Raw genomic sequence first — 20,208 nt, forward strand, 5'->3', positions numbered from 1 at the left:
TCTTCTATCGTTTATTTTAGGACATATGCTTCTCCCAACTCCTTTCATTGATATCTATCCTGAGCAACATAATACCAATTTGTTCGGGCTATTTTCTTGATGTCCTCTACCCAATTCATCAGTGGTCTTCCTCTTGGTAGTCTACGTTTGTAGGGTCTCCAATGATGTGGCCTTATGAGTCCTAAAGTTTCTGATAATATAGTCCTTCACTCAGCTTGGAAATACTTTGACAGATTCATTCTACCTTGTCTACCTACCATGTCTACCTTTGTAGGGTCTCCAATGATGTACAGTGGTATTCGAACGTCGGTCTTTTTGTCTAGCAGTATGGATTGCGAAACTCTCAGTGTGGTCTATTTATAATGAGTTCTTTAACTGTTTTTTCTAATAGTCATAGTCGTTTTAATCACATTCTTTGCCTATTTTAGACCTCTATTCGATATTCTATCTGTCAATGATATTCTGTGCATTTTTATGTAGCCCCATATATTTATATGTAGCAATTTCTATTTTAGATCCACTTTCTTTTGTGTTTTCTCCATCTTCGGTTACCATGTATTTATATATTGTTACTCCTTTTATCGTTGTATTATCGATAACAATTTTATATGCAATATAACTCTTCTATGCCTTTTGCGAAGATAAAAACATCATCAGCATATCTATTTTATTCTTCCTTTTAGTTTTATTGACCACAATACCTTCTGCAACCTAGGATACAACTTTGTGAAATATGGTTTTCTGTAGACGTATACGAGTGGTGAAATAAGCTCTTTACCTTTCCGTAAAGTAATAAGTATATATTTTTTAGACTGTACATTAAATTCCATAGTATAAAGATTCGTATTGGATTTTGGTGGAAATCTATAAAGACAATCCTGGAGAAAATTCTGCTATAAAATGTTCGTAAATGTCTGATCGTTCTCGTCACTAATATTCGATTTCTTGCTCTTTGATATAAATGATTAACTAACGATAAATCTAGCCTAGACCGCCCACCATATTACTACGAAAACAAAAATAAAACTTCTAAAACGTTTTATGATCAATACTGTCCCAGTATTCGAAACATTCCTGGGCTGACATGAATAAAAACAGACTTGTTTTCGTGATGAAATTTATATGGATGGCATCTGATCAAATCAACCGTGGCAGCTGACGTTGGAAACAATTGACGAACACCTGTTCCTGAAACAAACGAATACTCGTTATCAATTGATATCTAAAGTCGATATCGCGTACTATCGAAATTTTTGTCGTTTTCAGCTGTTATACCGAAAAATTAAAAAATCGGTTTAACGAAATGTTCGTTAATGATGGTCTCGGGCGCGAGTAGGAATGAAAAGTAATTAAAAAAACTATGCAGGAGACGTTTATCGGTATTTTTTTTTTAGAAAAACTTGAAGGACTAAGTTGTATATAAGAAAGACAGATGGTAAAAGTAAATATGAGTATCAATCATGTCAGGTTCATATACACATTTTATAAGAAATAAACAAATTAAGAATTGAAGAAAATCATCCTTTGATAATTATTCACTATGGATTGAGACTTCTAGAACATCTTAGCACTTCAGGAAATAAGAAGAAAAAAGGGGGAAAATAGAAAAGAACAACTAAGAAACAGAGTCATGGATTTCAGAGCAATTAGTGGAAGCATTTCATATATCAAAATCAAAACACACAAAACAAATCAATGTTTTGGAATTCTGTTTGGCCTCCATGTTCGAAAGTATACTGTTTATTTACGCAATTTTTTATATACTTCTGTTCTTTGCAAATTTTATAAACACTGACTTGATTCTGTTTTTTCTTAAAAAACAGAATCAAGTTTTCTTAAAATACTGAACGTTTAATTCCATGGTTCCTGAGTTGAAGTTATGCTTCACTTCCATCTTTTTAGAGTTGCAAATTCTTGTAAGTTTATCTTTATAATTTTCTCTATGGATGTAGTAAGCTCATTGAATTACTTTTAAATGAACTGATGATGTGTATGGATTCATATACGAAACCTCTTCAATAAAGGATTAAGTAGCAAGATCTTTTTGTTTTCTTCTTCAATTTTGTGACCAATAGCCCTCCTATAAGTATCCTTGTCAACTACATAGTGCATATATTATCGTTGCTATTAGGAACGTCTCGCGGACCTAGTCTCGAAGATTCTGGTCCACTCATCATCATTATGAGAGATGCAACCTATATGGGGTACGTCGAAATTAGCTTCCTCGTTGCAATATACACGCTTTAATAGATAGACATGCAAGACGACGTGAGACTGTAAATTGTTTAAGATATAGTCCTAAAAGACCAAAAATTTCGGTAGAATTGCACGGAAAAAACATAATAACCTACCATAAAAGGAAAATTGTAGCCGAATCTAATTCTCGTCGTCTTGTTTCTTCTTTTACCTTCATCTTCTTCCTCCTTATCTTATTTTTATGATTAGCTGATCTACATAACTTCTTCTCCCATATCTCGGTAACATTTGCTAATCCGTATGTTATTTTAACTTGATATTTCTAGTTTCGTCTTGTTGATACTTCCCATATTGTTAAGCTTGCTAGCAATATCCTATTGTATATGTTAATGTCATTTAATGTCTTATTTTTACTTGTGTTCTTCACAAGTGTAGATTCTAGAGCGTATGGTGTCAGTGTCTACAGACAATATTATTACTCCGTTCGTCCGATTTGTGTCAGCTTTGGTAGATATCACATAAGCTGTTTCAGTAGTCCTAGCTACCTGTTTTTCATTTATTGATATTTTGTTTCCTGTTTGTAGTTTGTTCTCCTCAGGGTACACTTGTAATCTCAGGAGAACAAATGTCATTATCTGATTTAAGATCTTTCGACATTTATAGTACAATAAAATTCTTAGTGCTACGTATAATTTAAGTTTGAATTCATTCTTTTGATGATAGTAATGTTTACCGAATTTAGAAATTAAAAAGTGTTTCTTCCACTACTATAGAAATGGATTCCGCTGTATTTTTGTCTGATTGTTTTGTTTAACAAACCATTTCCAACATAACAGCTGAATATAAATTCAAATTAAATTTATCGATTCCCAACCCAGCTTCTGAACCCTGTGGGACACTATTTAAAATAATGACAAAGGATATCCGCTCGGCTTTATACCGATTTATTTGCATTTAGCCTAATTACTTCTTGAAATAATAAAAAAAAACGTCCCAATGACCCTACCCTAAAAAGGGATTAAATGTCACGCCAACGATTGACAATAAACGACCATAAAAACAAAAGAACTCCCACAACCTACTAGTATTTAACGACGTTTAATTCAAAAGTTCATTCAGATTGCTTTTCAATAATTATTCGGATGTCAGATCGCGCTCAGCGTGTAAAAACCCGCGCGAATTTTTTGTAAGACTGACCTAAGACTTTTGTTCGATTTCCTGCGGATTTTAAAGGTAAAGAATGCTATTCACACCAAATCAACCTATTAGCTGAGTCTATAGTTGGAGTTGACGATGATTAATGATGTTTTAATTATAAGAAAATAGTGTTTATTTAAAGCAGAGTCAGATAATAATATAAACTAAACAATAGATCATTGAAATGTTACTGGAAGAATATAATGATGAATTTGCGTGTTTCAATTCTTCTCTGTATTTGTTTGTGTATTTAAATAAATTCTTTAAACAATTATTTTGAAGCTATTATTTTTTACTTTTAATGTAATATTCTGACCTAATAAGGGGTTCTGGTTCTTAAACAACGATTTTGTTCAGTTGTCTTAGACAATAATGATAAATACCACATTGTCAAAGAAACATAGATACCAACAAATATATGCTCAGGATCAGTTAAAACTAATTTCTGATTAAATCGAAAATCTAAAGTCCTACTTAAAGTTAGAGGACTGAAATATTTTTGCCAGTTTTTCCTTCTTATTCAGATGTTCTTTCACCAGAGGTGATGAAATTTTCGTTTCCTATTTCGAAGGAAACATCTTTTCTTGTCATAATAAGACGGAACTCAAATGTACATGTTTCCGGAATAAAATAATTTATAAAGGTAGCAATAGATGCAAGGAATAACGAGGATAATGGTGATTTTCTGAAAAGGTGATAGTACAAATCAAGCATAAATGCTCTTCAATAAACATAGAAGTAATACGTAGTATCGCAATTATAATTTGTATAAGTTATATGAGTTACAATAAGCAAATAGTATATTGTATACCATGGGGATATAAATACCATGGTTGCACTTCGGAAACCTGGTAAAGCTCCCACCGAAGCCAAAAATTTCTGATCAGTTTTATTGTTTTGCCACACTTTAAAAATTTTCGAATGGATAATACCCAACAGAATTTCCACCATCATAGACGAGAGGCAAATACCATAGCAAGCAAGAAAGTCTTGCTGCAGCCCTATCCTGAATTTTGTATAGTACATCCACAATGGCTTTGTGAAAAAAAATATCGGGTGTCGCTTACGTTGAGGTAACTACCGCGTATGACAGAATTAACCAACAAACATTGCTAGTAAAAGTGTATGAAATGGCTTTAGACTCATGTGTCTGTTGAGGTGTATCTTTCAGAATCGTCGGTTCTATGTTACTTTACAATACAGAAAAGGCCGCTGGAAAAATCAGAGAAATGAACTGCCTCAGGGAAGCCTGCTTGCACCTTTTCTCCATAATATTTATGTACACTAACCACCTGTCAGGCCAATGTGATACGAGGCGCTTTATTGATGCTGATGAAGCAGCGTTGGCTACATAGGGGAGAGATTTCTGAACAGCCATCAAGCCAGAACAAGGCTAAATATGGCATGACGAGGAGAAGTATTAGAGAACTGAACAAAACCAAAGTACTTAAAGGTAAAATTGGACTGCACTCTCATATTTAAAGGTCACTGCGAAAACAAAGGCAAAGATTTCCTCAAGAAATACCATAATACGTAAGTTGGCTGGAACAAGTTTAGAAGCTCAGCCAATTGTACTAAGAACATCAGCTATAGCTTGGTGTTTCATAGCAGCAGAATATTCAGCTCCAGTTTGAAATCGCTTCGCTTACCCTCGTCATGTTGATCACGCTATAAACCAGACGGCGTGGATGCTTGAAGTATAAAAAAAGAAGTGTTTCCACAGACTTGACCTAGACATGCACTCACCTTGACCTTAGGTAGCTAATGATAGGGCCATCCAAGTATCAAATCTAAAGAAGTGATCCCGACACGGAAAGAAAGCAAGAGTATGGGGATATACAAGTGCAAAGGGGAAAGATCTCAGGTTAAAAAAGTGACGATCCTTAAAACATATTTGAACAAGATGTTTAATAACACCACTGGATCGATTTAATAAAACATATAAGGGAAGATTATGATTATAATATGAGAAGGAGAAATACAAAAGTTATAATAAGAAGAGAATGGTAGAAGAGAAATCAAAAACATCAGTAGAAAAATATAGCTAATACTAAAGCTTTTTTTTAACAAAAGCTATATATCTACTCTTATTATTGTAAGTAGGGGAGAACGGGGCTAGTGGCCGTAGTTTAGACATTTTTAAATGTATGCATTCACGTGTTTGATTTACAAATAACTAATTAAGATTAGTCAATCTTAAGATTTTGAAGAAAACTGCTTTCTTTAGGGCGATACGTTGTGCGGCAACTTACACCGCTTTGGTAGCGGGTCTCCCCTACCAAAAAAAAAATAATAATAAAATAAAGATGTTTAACAAACATTAATAGCCTATAAAAATGTGTTTCGACAAACTAAAGATTGCGTGTTTTGTACATTTATATAAGTCTGAAACTTACTCTTTTAGTTTTTATTTGTGCACTATAAGTTGAAGAAGAAAACAATATTTCCGAATATCAAATTGTGTTCATTTTAATATGAATACACATCGAGAGCAAGGGTAGACGAGTAGTAGAGAAGTTGATTCGAAATAAAACGAAAGGGTCGAGACGGCGAAGCCGAAAGGACTGTTTTAAAGGGTTGAAATTGGTAAAATAAGGGAGAGCCTCCCCTAGAAGACTAATTACTAATCAAAGTGTGACAAAATTTTCGATGAGGAAAATCTCAAAGTAGAGAAATTCCCTTCATTATTAATCTTTATCTCTGAATGGTGAAATTTGACATTGGCGGATGAAAAATTGTAGCTATTTCGGGAAAAGTCGATATCTTGATTTTGTGTCGCGTCGTCGAAGATATTAATATTCATTTTGTAGATATATTAGCTGAAATTTTACATTTTATTATATACGGGGCGCACCAAAATTCTTCCAATAATTATTATGTTTCAAAAGGAATACGTATGATTTATGTAGGTAAATAATTATTGGAGGTAAGGAATACACACCAAAAAGTAACACTGAAAACAATTAAAACAATAATTCACAGAGAAGAACTGCTTTTAACAGACCGAAGAAGGTACTACTCAATAAAAATTATAATATGGAGACCGAAAACGCTAAACAAAATAATTAAACTTTTAAATGGACTTAAAAAGACTTTGAAAAAATTGCTTAAACAAATGGTGCAAGAATTACATATGGTGTAAAGTAATTGAATGTTTATCTATCAAATTGTATACTAATTCACAAGACAACCAAATATTGTTAACAGACAGATATATTATTATTACCAAAATACCCAAATTAAAAGAGCCAGTGTAAAAAAATTAGATTGGAAGTAAAAACGTTAAATAAACAATGTTACAAATTTGCAACGAGAAATTATTGGGAAAAAATAAGACGAAACACAAAAACCAATTTTAAAATAATGTAAATTACAGTATTATCACGATACTGTCACGTCCAAAACTACGTTTTTATAGTTTCGTGTGCGTAATGTGATCGTCTGTTATCAGGTTGAAAAATATATTTAGATGATACAGCCCACGAGAAGTTCATTGATTCGGAAACGCATTAGTTTTTCGGGAGTGCCTTCTGCTCCTTCCCAGCTTAACACGATTACCGTATAGCAAACGTCCATTAAAACAATTGAATTCGAGATAATGCAGTTAATAGTTAAAACCCTATTGAAAATTGGATATTCGGGACAAAACTGTAAGTTTTAGTTTAGCGATTCATTCTATTAGGCAGGCTTTTCCTTTAAAGCTATAACAAAATTATGTCCTCTGTCTCTCTTCTTTGTTCCGATTCGCAGTGCCAGATAAAGGATAAAGGATAAAGGATAACGCCAAAAGTACGCATACATTCCCGTACGGCATCTGACTGGAGTTACTCTATCTGTTAATTTTATTAATCTTCTTGCAGGACAGGACTCAAATTCGATGGGAAGCCTTTACTGATATTGAGAAAAGATCCAAACTTTCGGTTTATAGAAATTTTATAAGTACAGCACTTTAACTTCTTTCGTGTCCTAGCGAGTCAATCAATCAAAGTGTTCTTTCCCACTCTTTTATAACCCTTTTTGTCTAAATATCTGTTCCATACTGAGTATATCTAAATATAATTAATAAATCAGTTATATTTTGATAAGAAAAATCAATCTAGACTTAATCATAATCAATCTCTTTTACCTTGAACGACGGTTTCGCATACTAAAATTTGCTATGCATCGTCAGGTCTTCGGAAAGGTAACTTAAATGCTAAAATATATAAATTGCTAATATTAGGGTACTCTTAAGCAAAAAATAATAAATTATGCCAATATTATACGTGCACAGTTTTAAAAGTACACACTTTTAAAGAATTTTCTCAATTTCTTCGTGAAAACCAGTAACTTCTGTTAGCTGAATTTATAAATGTGAACACCTTCATGTATTTAATGTACAAAAAATTGTTAGTCCTGCAACCAATAATAAAGACATTTATAATGAGTGATTACTAGTATTTATATTAATATTTATTAGTATTATGTTTTTATCTGTAGATTTGTTGATTGAAAATGACCCACACCATAAACACTCCCAAATATATCCACACCATGCTCAATTGACAAATCATCAGACGGATGCACCACAACTGGCTATCTTACGGTGAAATTTTTGCTGGAAGTACTGTAGTCCCCAATCTCGAAGTATAATAACACCATCATGCCCCTAGAGAGCTGGCGAACTCTGAGAGATTACAGCCTTGGCACTGTATGGGTATAATGTCGTGCCTGACAGCATTTAGTCACATTGTGAAAAAGTGAACCGAACATATTGGAGACAGAAAGAGATGACTTAGAAGGTGATTCAAAAGTGAGTGACTATTATGAAGCTATAAAGGTTTAAACTTCGTTCTCTGAGAAGAGTGGCAAACTCTGTCTCTGTCGCAAATAAAACTCAATAACTCTAATGAGGATCGTACATGCAAACAGTATAGTAAAACATCTTCGGCAGAATTTATGGTTGCTCTGAGAAGGTTCCGTATCGCTTTACTATCGCTATACCAGGCCAAATAAATTGTCCTATAAGGTTTCTCAAATGGCTTTCATAAAAAAATAAAGAGTGGAAGCTAAAGATAATTTAACTCTACTAGTTTTGGTAGAATAGCATTAGATCACGGGAAAAGAGAAAGTAAAAAAAGGAAGAGATAATGCGACTTCAATCATCCAGGGACTATGGACCTGGTGATGGATCATCTTCCAAATCTAAAAAGAAACTACTGAAATATAATCAGCAAAACCGCAGTCCGAAAAAGATCATATGTTTGAGCATAAGCAACATTGTGAAGCAAACCTCGATCCAAAAGCGGTCGACAGTAGGCGCTGCAGTCTATGTGAAATCCACAAATATAGATATATGTGGAAGTCGCAATGTGGAAAGGTCAGTGACGCCAAACAAGGTCTTAATTTACAATTATCCAATCTACCAAGTAAATTTAATAAAACAAGGTATACACAAGTAACCAATTTACAGAGAACTTACATTATTCTAGAATTATTTGAAATTATCAAAACAATGTTAAACAAAAAAGTTTTGAAAAAACTGAGTAAAAAAGAAAATATTCCGAACAAAAAAATAAACGAATGAATTTGTAATAGTTGATTTGCTTTATTGATCTGCTGAATACTCACTGGCATCTTATAACTTTTCTGCTCAAAAGTAGACATTTTGGAGTGCGGTCCTGTTTCGTCAGAGGAGAAATACGGCTCCTCGTTCCTCAGTTGTTTTTGATTTGCATGGTCTGGTTCTTTGCACAAATGTCTCATCGGATGTGAAGCTTATGGTGAGTTTTCACGGAATCGGGATTAGAAGAAGAGGAAGAAGCGAATGTCCTATTGGACGTTTTAATTTTAAACTTTTTAAGCGAGGACAACAGAAACAATCACAAGGAATAGGGCAAAGTTAAAACATGGTAGGGAATGGGTCGAAAGGCCAGAGTTTACTTACGTAATACGATTGTAATGTTACGTTAATTTAATAATGAATTTGTTGTATTAAGTATTCTCTAGCATATCTTTTTAATATATGTGCTAATGAAATAGCTTTATTAAGATATATATGTAAAATAATCTGTTTGCTTCTTTTATTGTTAGAGATGCATTCATTACCATTTTAATCTATTTGGTGTATGTATCTTTACATTTTAATGACTTCAACTAAAATTTAATGATACGTCAGGTATCTGATTGTTTATTGAACCATTTCTAACTCTTGTCAGAAAGAATTGTGGTTTTTGCGTTGCAGTTGTCTGTCTGTCAGTATTGACTATTAAATTTCGAACAGTTTCAATGATATAGGTGACAGATAACTTAAGGATTAATTGCTATTGGAAAATATCCAATACACCTAACAAAAATAGTTATAACTGGTAGTATTTTGTCTAAAAACTAATTTCTGGAATGCTAAAATATATTTTAAAAAGTCTCATAAATTAGGAGACTTTTGCCGATGTAAAGCAAGCCCAATACTCAAATAAAAATTGTAGTTTACAAAAATTATTTATATGAAGATATAAAAGTTTTTAATGTTTTGCTGAGGATGTATATTTGATATTAAATAGTAATGCAAAAATTTCAAAACTGGGGAGCCACAGTATTCAATTAAATTAAATCTTGAATTAATGTTTGATTAAAGTTTTGACAAATTCCGTGTCATATTCAAATAGATACAGTCCAAAATCTTGAAGGCAGCAGTTCAAGCGTATTGAAGGATATTGTTCAGTATTGTTCACCAAGGATATTTAGCTAGATTGAGTTATTTGTGTTTAGATTTAAAGGAAAATATTGATCAGTGATTACGCTTTGATTTGCTACAATGTAAGAACTTTTTCGTTTAAATATTTAAATTCTTACAAATTTATTTTTATGGGCAAATATCTCTTAATCGTTCATACGACTCAAGGAGAATAGCATAGAGAATAAGCACTTTATATATACGGGTATTTCATGTGAATTCCTTAAATTTTATCATTTTTCCTGAATACCAAATTTTAAATGGTGATTAATTTTGTCGATAATACGATTACATAGTAGTGAAACAATCCTATCGAAGAATTTAATGTATACTACAGCTTTTTATGGTATACACTAACCATCATACATTCAGGAGACAACTATGTAAATTCCAATTATATACATAGTATCAATTTCTAAGTTGCCTACCGATTTTTATATAAAAACTAAATTCTTTTAAAATAATTACATTTTTTGATATTTATCAGAATAACAAAGTCAGAAATTTTGGTCTGGTTCTATTATATTGAATAATAAAATATACTGGGTTATATAATATACGGAGTCTAACTATGGGCATGAAAGAATGGATGTAGACAATTTATAGCGTTTACAGAACTTATTAGACGTGGAAATGCTTCGCTATGTTTACAAAATTGTACGCGCTAAATAAGTTAGTAAAGCTGGGTATCCACTACAATTACCAACATAATGGATACAGTCGCCCACCCGGAGCGTGCAACAGTGTGCGTCCCGCGCTCAGTGATCTAATAGGTAGCGGTAAATTGGGCGAATATAAAGACAAGCCTGGCATGGCAAGCTCAGGCAGGCTCAGTCTATTCGTGGACGCGAGCTGGTCGGGTAGTACCGAAACTATACTGTGATGTGGGATCCCCAGGATGAGAATTTCAAAAATAAAAATGTTAAAGAAGACGGCTGGGTGGAAATCTGAAAAGGTATGGACATATAGGAGCAAATATGCAAAGAAAAAATTTAATGAAAATTCTGCTTTCGAATTCGGGATTTCGAAGAGAGAAATCAAAACAAAAAAAAAACAGTGCGACTGGGAACGGTAGGTCACTGGAGCATTATTGAGTGGTATAAAATATAACACAGTAGACGAGCAAAAGCGAGGAAGGCTTCTATCGTATTCGAGAAGGTAATGAAATGCAATATAGGCTGCACTAGCAACTAATGATGACGACATGTTCACTCAAAGGTTCGTTGAAAACTATGGAGCACACGAGGAGGGGGCGTGTTTCATGTAGATGAGCGCATTTCGTATCCATTGAAGCAGTTGCAAGAGCGCGGAGCGTAAGAAGTTCGCGAACATAGTGGATGCCCACCTTTAAACGTAATGATGAGTCCGATAAGACATGGGAACTTATGTCTCGGTGTTATTTATTTCATTGATCCTTACTAAAAGGCGTTTTATTTATTTATAATGATAAATTCCGAAGAAATTCTCTAGTTAAAGTTCCGAAGAAATGCAATAAATTATAGTTTTCAACCTTCTTTAAGAAAAAATGCATCCCTTTGGTAGCCTCTTCTAATTAGGATTATTACCGAATAATTGCGATACGGCTGTTCGTATTTTTCCAATCTAGGCAATATTTCCCACCCTCGTATAAAAAAGTGCCACGAAACTATAAAATTTAATGAATTCCATCGGTTTCTACTACACACACACAACAACAGCGAAAAAGTTCGACACTTCATTCCTCGAATTGCTTCCCTAATACGTCGGTTCCCATTTCCGGGAGCAGATAACCGAAAAAGTTTTTAATATCCAATAGTGTTATTATTTTTTACGATACACCGTAATAAATAGGATGAAAGACGTATAGGGGTCGTTGGGAAGTCATGAAAATTTGAATAACTGATTACCCCTATTCCCCCATTCCGTTCTGACACAGCCGCGAATATATAAGATCATTATTATTACGGAGTATCAGATCCGTAAAACAATGTCTGAGTTTGAATTAAAAATCAAAATATATTGCCCCAACATATATCCCTTACTTCCAGTTTAATAATAAACTCATCCGCAGCGGCGGCACCTCCAAGAGGCAAACGAAATTAAATTCGCCTGAAGTTAGAAACGCGAACATCTTTATTATAAGTTTCTATGCGACAATAATTATTTATTTTCATTTACTATTGACATTTCTTTTTTAACTTCGGACGTAGTACGTTCACAGTGTTTGATTTGTTATAGAGTACGTTCTGCGCATGTGTTCCATTAATATTTCCGATTTCACCTCATTTTTTCGGTAAAGGCTTTCTTTTAGACCCTCTTTCTTCTTTGGTTTCATATATTGTTTTTCTTTTCTTCATTTGAAAAGGTTACCTTATGTTCTCACGTCCCAAAATAATTCCTAGCCAATCTGCTTCTTCAATTTTCTCCCCGTCAGACTCTTTCTATTCTACCTAAATTGAAAACAAAAACATTTCTTCGTAATTATACTTTGTGTCTTCAAAAAAAAAAAAATCCGGGTAAATTAGAAAGTTATAGAAACTCGACAAGTATACCTTCTAAGAGATTATGGGAAAAACATTACTGATGTTCATTCAAAACTCCTAATCGGTTAGCAATACCGGGTATATATATATACCGGGTATATATACCCGGTATTTAGGCGGCACACACCCTTCCGGTAGGGATCTATGGAGGAGTATCACCAAGCCGCAAGCCCTTATCTCTTACCGTACTGCTCCACCATAGGCCGATCAGATATCAGCATATTCTAGACTAAGCCGCAGATTCATTTAGAATTTTAAACTGCTGCGTTAGCCTTTTTGTTTTCTGTACACCGAGCTGGGGATTGAGCTGACATCTCCCGCAGTGAAGCGAAGGAGAAGCCAGCCGCCCAGCCCGCTTGGCTATCCGATCGACCAAAAAATACGATTGTTAAATTCTATACCTTCATAGAAAAACTTTTTAATTGCACAAATGAAAGTTTTATTAGCACACGCACTACAACGTTGTTCTTTTTTCTCCGAATCACTAATCACCAATCATACTACAAACAGGAATCCGGTAGGAATGAGTAACACCGAGTAGACAGATCCCATATCTTGTCATTATGTTCGTCCATAGTTCGATCCAATTCACCAGCGTATTACAGTTTAAGTAGCAGATCTAAATGACCTGCACCCTTTTTTAAGCTAAAATTTAATCCATTTTTTCTAAGTGTTGGGTAGTTAAATCCCTATTATACTGTTCTGAAGTATAAGAACTAGTACCTACAGTTCTATACGTATTCTTGATTTAACTTTATCAATAATTTTTTCTGTTTTGTCTTCTTTTTTATTCAAATATCCCTGAATTATTGACTTTCATTAAAAGATAATTCCATAGCACGGGAAACGTGTACGAACTCATCATATAGCCTCCATAAAATTACTAGACCCTCCGAGATATAGCAATCTGGTCACCGATATCCTTTGGAGACCTGTAAACTGATCACCTCAAATAGGTAAACTCATCACCAGCATTTTTGACCGAAGGCGCTGAGCTATAATGCGAAAGATGGCCTGTTACCTATTACACTTCTTGTTTGGATGGTAATCTACTAAATTCAGATATTAAAAAGCTAATTACTTTAAAATTTAACTGATTTATTTATATCGGGTCTCACAATGAGTGGTCTATTAGACGTATCGCTCAATTTAAAGGGATTAGAAATCTGAAAATTTCGCTGCATAGGTTTTCGATAGTGAACTTTTCAATGAAAATATTTTTGAACGTGTTATTTCCGGTTATATCGGAAATAGTCCCCAACTTCGGTATTTTATTTTTCGTCCGCGTTGGCTCAGAACATAATCAATGATCACTTCACTGTCCATGTTGAAGGACAAATAAGGAAAATTGTTCTTTTCGCATAATTGGAGGTAGGTATCAATAGCATTTTATCAATAGGAATTCCTAAATACTAGCTAACCTTTGCATTTAATACATAGAGTAAATGTTCTATGCAGTGAGAAAGGAAAGTATTACAACAAAGACATTTTGAGTTTTTGTATCTGTTCCATCTCCTTATAGTTAGTTAGGTTCCTTTTGTTTTTCATTTTATTTTATTATTTTATATTTATATCGGTAATTCTTTAAGTTTGTGTAAATTAGTTTTCAGAAATCTCCTAAAAGATTAAAATCTGTTATGCATTTTTGTAGCTTTAATGTATTTTTGTACTTAGTAGCCAGCGAAACTAAGCCCTGTAAACACGTATAGTAAGCAATAGATAGTTCTATGAAAATTGTCGTCGTATATTAATTTAAATTGATTTAAATTAAATTAAATTTAAATTTAAATAATATTTTATAGCAACTATATCTCACGGTAAACTAATCGTGGATCAGAACAGTATCTTACATCATAAATGAAAGTTTCAACATAAATAGGTAATACCTACATAATTATAAAGAACCATTTATTTTCTTATAAGAGAATATTTCATAAACACGATTCATACATTTTATTTTGTGTTAAATTGGAATTCTTGCGATTACTTCCGTGTTCTACGCCACTGGAATCTTTAAACCAGCTCGGCTGGTGTGGATGAAACTCCAACGCTATTGTTTTTATAATAACATTGAGATATTACCCTATGCGGTATAGAAAGGTGGCTATGAACATATTTCACATAATAAGGCGTTGGGGTGAAGCCGGCGCGCGCGAAAAATTGAACATCGCTCCTCTTCTTTCTCGAATAATGAGATGGCCATGGAAATGTACGTAACAGTCGAATAACGCTGCCTTATTATTGCGCCTTTTTACATTCGGATGTCTTTCGAAGCCGTAAATAACCGGAGAATCGTTTTATTTATGATTTTTTCTCAGTGGGCGACGTTCAACGCCATCTTTTCAATGCAGATTATTCTCGGGACTTACCTGTATACTACTGACAAGACGAGAAGCACTAAGTTCTTGCGGGAAGTTGTTTGGAAAGGAAAATATAAACATACTTTAAAATATGTAACAGCTTCAACAGTTATGACAAATTTTCTAAAACATTAGAAAAAAAATATATAAACTTAAGATTTTTTTTCAATGAAAACATGTTACATTGAAAGATTAATGTTATAGTGAACTCCTATTCACGATATTATTAATCAAAATATAATCAATTTTACCTTTTTGTAAATTAATAGATTCGAGACATAATACATCCTTACATCAAGGGTGTCATTGACACATTAATAATAAAGACAATTTTACCCCCCATTAAAAACTTTCGTCTCTTGCCCGAGCAGCCAAAGCAAACATTCCAAATGAACAATACGTAGTTTATGAAATTCATTGTGGAGAATACCAATGACCAATGATATAGGCCAGACCAATCATAGAATCCAAATTAGAATTTACGAACATTTCATTCCTGTTCGCAATTCCTATTCAATTTCAGCTCCAGGCCAGCATTATCTTCATACATATCACAAAATTGTTTTTAAAAACCTTAAAACTATAGCCACGATCTATTTCTATAAACCTATAATTATCCGAAAAGCCATAGAGATTGAAAAACGTCCGAGTTGTCTCAATAAAATAGATGACGCCATTCGGTTCACTTTGACATGGCGACAACTAATTTTTAATATTATATAATTATAGTATATAACTATCATCATCAATCAGCCAATCCCGTCCACTGCTGGACATAGGCCTCCCTCAGTTCTTTCCAGTGTTCTCTACACTGGGCCGCTTGTAGCCCTATAGCTAGCCCTATAGCTAGCCTTATAGCCCTGTATAACTATAATATATGGATAATTTTCTGTATTACTGTAGTTATACTTAGGTATATTTCTAGCTGAAGGTATACTTTACCTTTTGAACCTTCAGTTATATATTGCCATAGGCAGTTTGAAATTTGTACTGTTTACACATTCTTAACGGAATTGGTTTTCTAACGATTTAAAAATAAATAATTAAATTAAAATGAAAAAATAAATAAATAAATATCTCAAATATATACTTAGCGAAAAGATAATAAAACATAAAAATAATAATGAAAAATATAAAAAATAGAAATAAATAAGGAAAATAAAGACAATTATAAAAAAAAGTATAGTTTAAAATGTTTAATAGTAACGTATATGATTTGTCAGCGAATAATTCACCAATTGTAGTTATAATGTAGATTTGTTTTATTTTATTTAGATTGTTTTTGCATTTAATTTTTATATTGGATTAAGCCAAATGTAATGGTGTAAATGTAATAAAATTGATGGTTGCCTCATTTGGGGTCGATCTTGTAGGCAATAGACCGCTTTTGGTTAAAAAGATCTAAAGGTAGCATTTGTATACAGTCAGAATATCAAATTATGACTATTTTGTGTATTTTTTGTATTACATATATATTTGTGTAATGAGTGTTTACGTAGATTATAAGTTTATGTATTGTGTATTGCATATATACTCTGATTAATTATAGATGATATGTATGCGACTTCCTTTAATCCGTTATTGTTGATATGCTCTTGTTGTTGACTTCTTCTTTTTATATTGGCAACCAAAGCCTGCTGCAATCTGCTGATGCGTTTGCTACACATTTTTTTTTCGTTATGTAGGATGGGAGCTGCTTCTTTGACTTTTTTCTTTTTCGTGACTGTCTCTTTTATTGTGCTTTCAGTTTCTTTTTCAGAAAATAAATCTCGCCGATGTCCCAGTGGACTAACACGCTCAATTCGATATGAGCAGTCTAGAGCTCTCATCGATCAAGCTTGTGCTGAAAGAAAAGTAATAAAATTAGACATAGCAGTATAAAATACAAAAGTGATCTACGACTTTGAACTAGAAATTGCGAGTGAACTGAGTCGACCGATAAATGAGTCGTACAGCAATAGAAGTAAATGTGTCAAAACTATGGTTGGGCCTGACATCTCTAGTACTTTGTAGATAAGTCGCTAATAGAATACGAATTATTATGATAATAACCAACATCCGTAATGGATAGGGAAATAGACGAAAAAACATTTTGCCTGATTTGAAATATTTGGTCCCTTATCACCATTTTTTTTTAAACGTCTTCGTCATAATGTTACTGACCAAAAACCATTTCCCTTTTTTTTGGTGTTCTATTAAGTTCTTCCGCTAGAAGAATATATCATGCCAGGAAATATTCCCGTTTTAAATTTTGGTATACACAGATAACAGCAACAAGTACGTAGTCATTTCACTTATTAAAACCTGATTAAAATTATTTTTATCCACATTATTTCTAATTGTTCAACAATAGTATCAATAATTATCAACTTCCTTTCGTTGCGGTGAGGTTTGTCTGTAGCGATAGGTAATATTATGTTATTAAATGTACGAATACATTTAATAACAATCAGTAAGTTAAAATTTGTTACCAGAAACGCCCAATTTAAACTAATAACGGTACGTGACTTTGGTAATTAGAAAAGTTAACAAAAGAAAACGACAAGGAAAAGAAATAAATGAAAAAAATTAAGAGCACCGGAAACCAAATAAACAAATTTTTAGATAAAAAACGATTAATAAACTTGATAAAAAAATAAGAGTAGAAAATACTGATAAAAGCGATAAAAAAAATAAGATATAAAAAGAAAATGGTCAAGTTAATATAAATGATTGTTTAAATGAATGTAGTAAATTGTTTCTCCCTGAGGAATCCTCTAAATTCTCTTAAACTACTTAGAAATTTCTAATATGTACTTTACTAGTTTTATCCCTTTTTATTGAAGTTATTGGCTAATTTCTTATATTTTGTTTCAGAGGGCGACTTTGGCGGAAAAGGAAGTAACGACACTGAAAGAACAATTATCCGGAACAAATACATCGAACAATTGCGAGAACAAAGACACGTCGAACATGGACAGGCAAAGCTTCGAGAACGAAATCGTAACCAAAGACAAAGAAGTAAGTCTTTTAGTATTTTTTACGCACGGTTTTTTAATATAAATAACTATTTTTAAAGTCTTTTTGCTCCAATTTTGAAGTAAGTAATTCCAGAGATAATCGAAATAATTAAAATCGAAAAATTCACCTTGATTGATCCTCTAAATGAGGGCTTTCACCTTTAACTTGGTCTTGAGTGAAAATTCTCCACCAAACTAAATTTTCCAATATATAACTTGTTAGTTTTGTGCTTCGTTTGGATGTTACCGAAGATTTTTAACCACGTTTTTCTCTTCAGATTTATTAATTTATTAATCAAAAATACAGTTCTTGAATATCGCAATACTTAAAAGCCAATCGACAAAGTATATCGAAAGAAAATACTTTTGTGACGATTTATAAATACCAACCGTCTATTTTTACTCTGATGTTTGGGGAACAAATTTATATACGGCACACGTGATCAGATATTTAACAGTTTGACAAATATTTCCCACTCCTTACGCTGTTGTAGTAGAGGCAAGTCCACGGCGTTGAAATATTTTTTTAGATTTTTTGATGACTATGTCATCTAAATATTTTGTTTATTGGACAATGAATATGGTAGTCAATTTTAAAATACGAACAGTATAAGGCAACATTATTTGACTTTTGTTATAATGAAGAACAGTCACTGACTTTCTTATTCACTTGTTTATTTTGTATTATTTTATATGTTTCTCCTGTTTAGATAATTTTAAAAACTTCTAAATTATTTTAAAAAGTCATTAGAAAAATTAACAAACAATGGATATTTTCGACTAATGCTTTCTTTTACACGTATAGCCAAAGACGTTCAAATAAACAAAGACTTTTAAAGAGGTTCAAAATTTTACTGCAGTTGAATCGCGTCAGCAGATTATCAACAAATTTCTTTTCTCAAATGAACAATTGACCCTTAAGTGAATAATTGATTTTTATACAATTGGTGAGGTAGAAATTCATTTTTAGTTTAAACAAGGTATTAATACAGAAATAATTCCGTTCCAGAATATAAACTTCTTCTGTGTTTTGTATTCAAATACTCTCTTTTGTTCTACTAAGCGTTTTGTAAAAGATCAACCTGTTTGGGCGATGTAAGCATTCGAAACATGTAAATATTCCTGTTTTGTTAAATTTTTGATGTATTTTTCCTTTATTCTTCTTGTATAAAAGGAAGTATAAAAGATATTCTGATTTATTAAATTTATTTGCCTTTAAGTTTCAGCATATCTTGTCTTTCAATCACTGCTAACGTTAATATTTAAAGTGTAAGTGCTTCGTTAGTTTAAATTTTTACCTTTTTTCCAATTTGTTCAATTTCTGGTTCAATTTCTGATATTACCAACTTTTTGCTACTTTTACTACTAATTTACAGCTACTATTTATAAACTTCCAACAACTCCTTGACTCGCTAAATAGACATCAACTCTTACTTGAAATGCAAAACATAAATATACCAGCAAAACTGATTAGATTAGAGCAAATAACAATGAATAACTCTGTAGCAAAAGCTATAACAGACGAGGGAAATACAGAAATGATTAATTTTGAAGTAGGACTTCGTCAACGTGGCAGCCTGTCTACAACACGTTAAAACATAGGAAGAAGCGACTAAAACAATTGGAATCAACAAAGTAATCATACAAAGATCTACACAAATTATTATAGGTTACTTTGATGGCATGGTAATAAACAAAAGAGACAAAAAAGCTGAAAATACGCTCTGATGACTCTGATAAAACAAGCGAAACTTAAAATAAATGACTATTAGGAATCTTCGCTATGCTGATGAAACAGTCATAATAGCTGATAGCCAAGAAGCGCTACAACGACTAATAGATAGAATAAACACTGAAGGATAACGACTAGGCATGAAGATTAATATAGACAAGACGAAGGTAATGACCAATGGTGGTTAGCAGAACACGAAATATGCAATTAAATATGAGAGTAAACAATAAGAACATTCAAAAGGTCCCCAAGTTCAGATATCTCGGTAGTTGGATAACTGAAGATCTAGATCCAGACATACGTAGCAGGATTGAGCAAGCCAGAACAGCATTTACTAATATGAGAACCTTGCTAAGCAACAGCAGCCTTAACTTAACGATTTGATATCGCTTTGTAAAATGTTACATTTACTATATGGTGTAGAAACCTGGACCATAAAGGCCAATGTGATGAACCGATTGGAGGCCTTTGAAATGTGGGTATTTAGAAG

General features: G+C 32.8%; 1 protein-coding gene across 4 annotated transcripts in view; it reads left to right on the forward strand.

Moving 5' to 3' along the window:
* Positions 1–20,208, forward strand: part of LOC140436593 (homeobox protein cut-like) — a 260,307-nt gene that overhangs the window by 120,879 nt on the left and 119,220 nt on the right. For all 4 annotated transcript variants that reach the window (XM_072525537.1, XM_072525539.1, XM_072525538.1 and 1 more), the window contains exon 2: positions 17,844–17,987. In XM_072525537.1, the coding sequence (XP_072381638.1) occupies positions 17,844–17,987 (144 nt within the window). The remainder of the gene's footprint in view (positions 1–17,843; positions 17,988–20,208) is intronic.

This window comes from Diabrotica undecimpunctata, chromosome 3, assembly GCF_040954645.1.
Source record: "Diabrotica undecimpunctata isolate CICGRU chromosome 3, icDiaUnde3, whole genome shotgun sequence".
In the NCBI taxonomy this organism is placed as follows: Eukaryota; Metazoa; Arthropoda; class Insecta; order Coleoptera; family Chrysomelidae; genus Diabrotica; species Diabrotica undecimpunctata.